General features: G+C 45.4%; 1 protein-coding gene across 1 annotated transcript; it reads left to right on the forward strand.

Moving 5' to 3' along the window:
- Positions 1-3,797: 3,797 nt before the first annotated feature.
- On the forward strand, positions 3,798-5,223 carry LOC146700961 (forkhead box protein I3-A-like). Its single transcript, XM_085471216.1, has 2 exons — positions 3,798-4,364; positions 4,514-5,223. The coding sequence occupies exons 1-2, from the start codon at positions 3,842-3,844 to the stop codon at positions 5,161-5,163; spliced, it is 1,173 nt and encodes a 390-aa protein (XP_085327342.1). The 5' UTR covers positions 3,798-3,841; the 3' UTR covers positions 5,164-5,223.
- The last annotated feature ends 3,987 nt before the right edge of the window (positions 5,224-9,210 follow it).

The following is a 9,210-nucleotide window of genomic DNA, read 5'->3' on the forward strand; positions in this document are numbered from 1 at the left end:
AAATGTTTAGCACGACTTTGCTAAGCTACGAACCCGCAACGCTCGATGGAGCGTTACAGCTACTGTAGTCAGGACCCTCGCGGAGTGATACGTACCGTGCTTCAACATAATATTACTGTACTGTGCGTGCATAAGGAGCCCAAATTGGCTCCTGCTAAGAGACATGGTTACGAAGCTTCAAACTCTATCAGTCGCGCAGCATAATCAGAATCAGAATCAGAATACTTTATTCATCCCGAGGGAAATTAGGGTTACAGCAGGCAGCACGCTAATGGCGCATGCGCACTCACAAAGGAACCTTCTGACCAACTTTACACAAACATCACATTGGGCAGACATGTCAGAAAGGTAGGCTGATAGGAAAAACAACGAAAATACACTACATGAGGTAAGAGGAGGAGAAAAAAAACTCCACTCAGACTGAGCTCCTAGTGGGAGAACAGTTTGATAACAGAAAAAACACCTCAGCACAAAAGCACATGACTATCAATACACCATAGAAACACGAGACAAGCAACAGGGGCGGGTAAAGGGTAAGAGAGAGCCGGCGTAGACAGCGCATCCGGTCCTGCAGCATCTGTGCTGGTCCAGTTGACTGCTATCATCCCCGGTAGGGCACAAGCATCGAAGGCGTTGGAAAGGGAGGGGGATGAGTGAGTGCTTATCAGTGTAAGTGTGTGTGTGTGCGTGTCCATAGTTTAGCTGAGACAGTGTCCTTCGGCCTATCAGGCTAAGTAAACAGTCCTCCAGCCAATCCAGGTGTCCTTCATGGGGCGGGAAGAATAGTCATCACACAGTCGTTATCAGGGAGTTGTTTTGGTGGGCTCCAGCCTTGGGCCTGCAGCTGCGGCCGTGGTGTCCAAATGTTGAATATTGTTGATTTCTCCTTTGTGAGCAGCTCGAATTCTAGCACTCCGAGGCTGGTCTCTCGATCTCCCGTTGAAGAGCTGCGAGCCTCCCCATGATGGTATCAAACTTCTGTTCCGTGGTGTTGTCAGTCTTTTGATTCTGAGACCTCACAACTGCAGTGATCCGTTCCGCGATGTTTTCCAACTGTCGCTCAAGGGTCTCATTTTGAGCAGGCCTCTCTCTGATGTTTCCCCTCATACGCTCAATGGTGTTGTTTTGAGCCTTCACAGCAGCAGTAAGCGTCTCCAAGGTGTTGACCATATTACGTTCGTTGTGAGAGGTCGCACCTCATCCCGTCCCGCATGAGAACAGAGCAGCTGTGAGAGAGTTCAGCATGAATGAATCAATGGCGTAAAGTTTGACTATTTTTATAATCCGGTGCCCTAAAAATACGGTAACGTGTAGAAATGAGCTCCAAATAAAGAACTTTGTGTTGACAGATTGTTAATCATTCATCAATGTTGTCTGTATGGACAGCAGTTTAAAAAAGTCTACATGTAAAGCTGAAGTGTTCAGTGATGCGGTTGAAAAATTTGGGAGCACCAAAGAGAAAAAGTGCAACTGTGGGAAAACATTAGTCTCGAGCCCTGCAGCTCCCACTGCACCCACAGTCCACAGCAGCTTCTACACCAGCTCCACCATCTAGAAACTTTCTGCTGCCTTCTTTTTCTTTCTGGTCTTTGCGCCATAAGTCATGTTTTCTCTTCTCGCTGTCTCAGCTTCCACGAGCCTTTCATCGGAGGATCTTCCTCATGGTGCTGAGCTCCTCCACCACGCTGACGGAGTGATCGTGTCCTGCACACGACTCAGTGGGGGTGGGGGGTACACTGTGTCACCATCCACCTGTCAGTCAGAGAGGCCACGCCCCTAATAATGCAAACATGAACCCTAATACAGGTGAGTTATGGAACACAGTTGTTATCCGGTCGTTAAGTGATGACGTGACGAATCCTACTTCCGGGTCTAAAGTAGTCTGCGTTTAATATGGCTTTTGTGTTGTTAACATGTTTAATGTTTTGTATTTTCTTCTATTTGATCTCAAAAAGCTCCTAAAACAGTCAGTGATCACTGTTGACCTCCCTCGGCTTTTATTACCGCTAATCATTTATTTAAGCTCAGTTTTTAAAACCTTAGGATGTAACTGCAGCTCAGCCCATGCAGCAGTATATGAATGACTAACCTCGTGTTGTGGATGGATTATCTCAGTTGTTCTCCTGGCTGAAGTTTGGTCCTTTTACAGCATCCTGCCATGCGATTACGTTTGTTCCTGACCACCGAGAACACTCACGTTAACTTTTATCGAGTGGAAAAAAAGTTAGCTTGTTTATATTATGCTAACATAGCTGTGTCGCTAGCGGTCACGTAGCACATCATTATATAGCAGCTAGCCCAACTTCAGTAACCCTACAAACGTCACTGCTGTTTAGTTTTCTGTCTTCATTTATGCTGGAAGTGATAGCAGAGCTGTACGTTTTAATTTGTTTCCAAAACCCCGCAGTCAGGACATGCTATATTGTATTTAGATAGAAGCTAGCGAGCTAACTCCCTGCTAACTTCTAACTCCGTTAAATGTCATAAATTCCGTTTTCATGGATGCCTGGATGTTAAACTCAATTGTTACACCTGGTAGAGCAGAACGCTGATCATTTTATTAAAGATGAAAGACTTTAGACAGTTTTTAACTCTCAGTAATGCCACAGTGATCGTTTGATATATGGACCTGCAGCGGAGTTTAGACCCAGACACGGCTAGTGACGTCAGACTTAACGACCGGACAGAAACCAGTTGGTGCATCAGGCTGTAAACAGCTTTATTTGAACTCTGCTGCCTCTGCTGGACGTCGGAGGAACTGCAGGCTCTGACAGGAGGATGGTCACATGACAGCGCAGTCACATGACAGCCATGAGGACAGTTATTACACAAACACGGGCTCAGCTCCGTCCTCATGCATCTGCTCACTCTGAACAAACTCCTTCAGGCTGTAAAGTAACTGAGTAAAGTAGAAAGTTGTGTGTGGCAGCTTTGCAGCATCAGGATCATGACCTCCGTGTTGCTCCATCACTCAGGACTTTGTGATGGAGCTGCTGGACTGAAGCCTCAGACCCGAGCTCGTGTCTGCTGACAGACGATCGTCGGGGCGTCTGCCACAGATCAGCTGAGCAGTTAGAGCCACAGTGAAAACGAGCCCTCGTTGGGAGGCGCGCTGAAGCATTTACATGAGAATGTGAGTTATTTTGATCGGGCCTGCAGACATGCTGACTGTCAGCGTGTCGGGGGACGTCTGCAGAACAAAGGGCTTGGGCGACGCCTCAAACAGCAGCTGCAGAAACGACTCAGGGTCTGTGAGGAGGTGAACGGGCAGGGGTCACAGACACGCTCTTTAGGAACACGACAACGCTTTCAGCATTTTATGGCTTACAAAGTTCATCGAGTGGGAAAGTCACGGTCACAGGAAATCACCGTAAACACACCAATAAACAAATATCAGTGTTTCAGTGTTTGCAGAAGCTGAGTGAGCTTTAACCCTCATCCACAGCCTCACAGGGCCAGCTGTGAACAACAGCAAACAGACATTCAACAAGAAAAAGACTCAGAATTAAGAACTGAAACCATGAACATATTTGAATTTTCAGAGTTTAAAATGTCTCAAATGCAGCTGAAGAAAGCAGCGACGCAGCTGCGATGAAGCTGTGAGATCAGAGCTGCGTCTGTTCCCCTCTGCAGGGTCGAGCTGGCGTCTGCATTCGATCCTCCTGATCTGCCCCAGGGCAACAAGTCAACCTGTTCTTATTCAAATCAGCCCACTCCTCGCGCTCATGCCCCAGCAGCCAATCGGCTCGTACAGGGGGCGGGGCAGCAGGGTATAAGTGTCTCAGGTGAGCAGCAGGTGTATGGAGCAGACAGGTGCAGGCAGACTGGAAGAAGCAGCAGCATGGCGTCCTTTGTGCCGGAGCGTGGCCCGTCCCCCCCCGTCTGCAGACGTTTGCTGCCCCAGCAGGAGCTCCCATCTCTGGGCCTCGACCCGTCCGACTTCAGCCTGTACGGCCCTCTGTCTCCACCTGCGTCCAGCCCATCGGCGTGGCTCCAGCCGGCCCACAGCTGCAGCTTCGCCTCCAGCCTGGACCAGAGCTTCGCCGCAGGATGTGCACCGGGGCTGCCCCCACCCTTCAGGGATTTCCACCCTCATTTCTACGGGCTCCAGAGGAGCATGCCCTGGTTCTCCCAGGACGAGATGCTGAGCTTGGTCCGCCCGCCATACTCTTACTCGGCCCTCATCGCCATGGCAATAAAGAGCGCTCCAGAGCAGCGGCTGACCCTCAGCCAGATCTACCAGTACGTCTCGGACAACTTCCCCTTCTACGGCCGCAGCAAGGCCGGCTGGCAGAACTCCATCCGCCACAACCTGTCGCTCAACGACTGCTTCCAGAAAGTTCCCCGGGACGAGCGCGATCCAGGTGAGGCGAGCACACCTGAGCTCTGAGGCTCTGATTCGTCAGAGACAGGAAGATGTTTTGTGCTTTGTTTCCAGTATAAACTCCGTTTCTTCATCCAGGTTTTGTCTGAAAAGTTTGATTAACCTTCCTCCTCCTCTTCCTCCCTGCAGGTAAAGGGAACTACTGGACTCTGGACCCGAACTGTGAGAAAATGTTTGACAACGGAAACTTCCGCCGCAAGAGGAAGAGGAAGAACGACTGTGAGACCAATGAGAAGAAATCTTCCTCCTCTTCATCATCACCGTCCTCCTCAGAGCCCAGCCCAAAAATTCCCAGTGTGCACAGCAGCAGCAGTTACAGCACGGAGCCTCCTCCTCTCTCAGACGCTGCGTCCAACCTCAGCAGCTTCCTCTGCCACCTCCAGGACTCCCTCTTCCTCATTCCTCCTCTTCCTCCCTCCTCTGCACCTTACATGAAGTTACCAGAGCAGGCCTTCCCGTCGCCTCAGGGGTACACGTCTTCTTATTCGCCCGGTGCCGTGGTGCCGCAGTGGGACACCAGCTGCTCCTCTCCATCCTTCTACACCTCGCCGCCTCCTCTCTTCTCGTCCTCCCAGGCCAGTCCTTTTAACTTCTGCCCGCTCCCTGACCCTCAGACTGGCTCCCCGTCACTCTACACTGAGCTGCAGACGCCGTCCTGTCCTCACGTGGAGCTCCAGGAGACGCAGCAGCTGCAGCAGCTGCAGGCCCAGAGCCAGCCTCTGTTCTCCGGGGGCTTCAGTGACTCTCTGCCCCTCGACTCGCTGGTCCTCCAGCACTGAAACAGACTAGCCTGTCCGCCCTGAAAAGTTTTTTTTTATCTTTTTTATACTTTCACAACTTTAGGATAAGTGAGAAAACGTGTAAATATGAGTGAATGTTGGTGTTTGGAATTAAAAAACCATTTAAGTTTAAAACAATGTTTTTGTTCAATGTCTCCAAACATGTCAATGAAACGTTTAACTGCACAAAAACAGAATTTGTAAAAAGTCACTTTTAAAACCAAAAAGTAAAGAGAAGAAAAGACTTAAGTAAATGAGATTTAATCAGTATCTTAAAATTTTTATCTCTTAAAATAAAAATAACCATAATTAAACTTTTACACTGCATTAAATTATAACTTATTACAGGTTATATTTAAATTATAAGAACAAAAGCAGCTAAGTTTAGCTTTAGCATGAGTTTTGCTGCAGGTTTTTTTTAAAACAATACTGAATAGCTAAACTTCATTGAAGTACAGTAGATGTTTGCTATTCATACAAATTAAAAGGGGGAAATGAATAGCGACGCTTTATTTTAGCTTCTGGTGTTTTTGTGTAGCTAACATTGAATTTATATGAAGCTGATTAGCATCTCTGGGTAACTTTAGCTGCTGAGCTAGTTCTTTAGTTTTAGCGTGTGAGCAGCTGTCTTTGCATAACTTTAGCAATGAAATTAGCATTTAGCTTACAGGTTTTCAATTAGAATGTCTCTATAACATTAGCAGTGTAGCATAGCAGTGTAACTAGCCCCTTTTTATAACTTTAGTTAATGGTTATTTTAGCTGTGCAGTTAGCATATTTAAATGATTATGTTAGCTAGTTTTAGCTGTAAAGATGGCCTCTTTCTATGAGTGTATAAGACGTTAGCATCTTTATGTAGTTTTAGCTTAAAGGTCTGTCTGTTCTTTATCAGCAGCTGTTTAAAATCACACAGTTCTTGAGCAAAAGTCGTCCAGTAAGATTAAGACGAGTCTTTGGAGGTCTGTGGTTCTTTTGGGGTCTTTGGAGTTTTTATACGTTTCTGTTTGGGAGCAGTGTTGCCAACTCCTCAGTAAGGAAAATTGCTATTGGCTGTCCTAAAAGTCGCTAAATGACGACATTGCCTAATTTGCATAATTGCTCATGGCTCTGTAATTGTAACAGACACTGTAGATGAGAGAGATATAACATTGTGGAAGAGACATAAAGTGAGTAAAAAACACCCTAAAAGCATTTAGAATATATTTAAAACCACAAATTAAATTTCTTTTAGCAATTATTGTTTTTTTTAATGTCACAATTCCAACCCTGCGCTTTTATCTGGACTTGGGACCGTGAACACCACAAAAGTGACCCGAAATAGGCACTCTGGTGGAGTTACTTTCCGTGCGTGTGTTTAAGTTTTAAACCTTGTGATCCATAAAATGTAACATTAAAAGAAGAACATTTTTAACCATTAACAATCAGACTGGACATAGCAAGCCTTACCAGAAAGCTTCATTTGAAATCGGATGTACAAGAGGGACTTGAGGCTTTGCGAGGACATCCGATTTCTAAGTTTGCAGTGATGGGAATGATGTATTTTAGTGCACTGATTTATTTTTGACAAAGAAAAATGTACATGAACCGCTGCTCCCACCATGCGTTACAGTCGGGGGGACAGCGGCTTCGCTCATGCGCGATTCATTTGCAGTTTGTACACGTAGGGATGAATATCACCTGCTCTGACAACTGCTGAGGGAGGACTACCTGTGAGCACTTTGGCACGGTCTGAAAACTCGCTAAATAAAGCAACAAAGTCACTAACTTGGCAACACTGTTTGGGAGTCTGTGTTAGCATTAGGGGTTTCTGTAGGTCTCCGTAAAGCACCCCTCCAACAGCCAAACCCATCTGTTCTCTGATAGACCATGTGCACGTTAGCATATGCTACTTCCGGTGCGGAAACTCCTGTGGGGAGCTTTGTTTCCGGTGTCCTATTCACGCCCTGTTTACGGTCTAAAACAAGTTAAGCAAATGAATGAATCAAGCGGCGATTTACATTTCTATAGATGTCTCGGGCATTTACCCAATATATCTGTAAATGATGTTCATCGACTTGTCGATATTACCCCCGCCTCAGAGCAAAAGCGAAAAGGGATTCAAATGTTATATTTCTCAGCTGTCCCTCATTTATCGCGGGTGTTATGTTCTAAAAATAACCAGCGATAGGTGAACTCAAGTAGCCAATTTTATTTTTTGACGGTGCAAAACGTTTCCTGGACATCGTGGACATACAGCGCTGCACTTCAGAGTCACACTGCTAGCGATCGATGCAGCGATTCTGTACTGTACAGGAGAGATGTCACGGAGGAGATCGTCTGCAGTGATCAGGACGCAGGACACAATGTGACGTAAAAAACAATAAGCATGCGAACTTGCACTAAAAAATCTGTGAAACAGCGAGGTGAAAGGTGAACCGCGTTATAGCGAGGGACCGCTGTAATTTTGAAGGTAAGTCACAACATACCCTTCGTAAATACTAATGTATAGAAACCCTTACCAGCAATTGTTCATTTTTTGTGTGGCTTTTTTTTCACGGTTTGTTAACATGCTGTGTAGGTGTGTACTTGACTAGCTGATCTCGACATAACGGGAAGCATCTGGTTTGACTATTGTTCACCTGTAGTTTGAATGCTGAACATTGGCCTGTTTAAATCATGAGACCAGTCACTATCCGGTTGTTCAGTCTGACGTCACTAGCCGTGTCTGGGCCTAAACTCCGCTGCAGGTCCATATATCAAACGATCACTATGGCATTACTGAGAGTTGAAAAACTGTCTAAAGTCTTTCATCTTTAATAAAATGATCAGCGTTCTGCTCTACCAGGTGTAACAATTGAGTTTAACATCCAGGCATCCATGAAAACGGAATTTATGACATTTAACGGAGTTAGAAGTTAGCAGGGAGTTAGCTCGCTAGCTTCTATCTAAATACAATATAGCATGTCCTGACTGCGGGGTTTTGGAAACAAATTCAAACGTACAGCTCTGTTATCACTTCCAACATAAATGAAGACAGAAAACTAAACAGCAGTGACGTTTGTAGGGTTACTGAAGTTTGGCTAGCTGGTATATAATGATGTGCTACGTGACCGCTAGCGACACAGCTATGTTAGCATAATATAAACAAGCTAACTTTTTTTCCACTCGATAAAAGTTAACGTGAGTGTTCTCGGTGGTCAGGAACAAATGTAATCGCATGGCAGGATGCTGTAAAAGGACCAAACTTCAGCCAGGAGACCAACTGAGATAATCCATCCACAATACGAGGTTAGTCATTCATATACTGCTGCATGGGCTGAGCTGCAGTTACATCCTAAGGTTTTAAAAACTGAGCTTAAATAAATGATTAGCGGTAATAAAAGCCGAGGGAGGTCAACAGTGATCACTGACTGTTTTAGGAGCTTTTTGAGATTAAATAGAAGAAAATACAAAACATTAAACATGTTAACAACACAAAAGCCATATTAAACGCAGACTACTTTAGACCCGCAAGTAGGATTCGTCGCGTCATCACTGAACAACCGGATATAGAGATGTGCTTCTGAATGTGGACGATGTGTCTTCTGCTGCAGTGATGCAGTTCTGCTTGTGTTGAGTGATGTAAACAACTGATCGATCTAAACTCTTTAAACATCAAAACTGATCATTAGACTTTTTATGACACAACAGTGGTGAGTGTTCCCACCTTCTGCTCTTTGTAACTTAACGCGATCTTTCCGTTTTCCAGTTTTGGACATGATTGTGGAGGATATCTTCACAGTAGTGATTGACCGCAAAGTAAAGCTACCGGAAATGTACAACCCCACATCCGGTCTCAAACCAGGAAGTTAGCATTTTCTCGTGCACAGGGTCAATTGGATTGTTAAATTTGTCATTGACTTGACATTGACCAATCAGCTGAAAGGAAGAAAAATCTGGTCAAAATTTGTACTTGCAAGTTGAAATCCACACGCAGCCAGGAAACCTGAGCGCAGTTTTACTTGTAGTTTTTTGCTTTGTAAGCAGACCTTAACAAAAACATTTGTAACTCGTGTAAATATTTTTTAC

Source organism: Copadichromis virginalis, linkage group LG10 (assembly GCF_057382275.1).
Source record: "Copadichromis virginalis isolate Kocher_CV1m ecotype Utaka linkage group LG10, C_Virginalis_male_GT1.1, whole genome shotgun sequence".
Classification (NCBI taxonomy): Eukaryota; Metazoa; Chordata; class Actinopteri; order Cichliformes; family Cichlidae; genus Copadichromis; species Copadichromis virginalis.

Coding starts and splice junctions, on each gene's coding strand:
- LOC146700961 (XM_085471216.1), top strand. CDS start 3,842: ATGGCGTCCTTTGTGCCGGAGCGTGGCCCGTCCCCCCCCGTCTGCAGA. Junction 4,365..4,513: donor CCGGGACGAGCGCGATCCAG/GTGAGGCGAGCA, acceptor TCCTCCCTGCAG/GTAAAGGGAACTACTGGACT.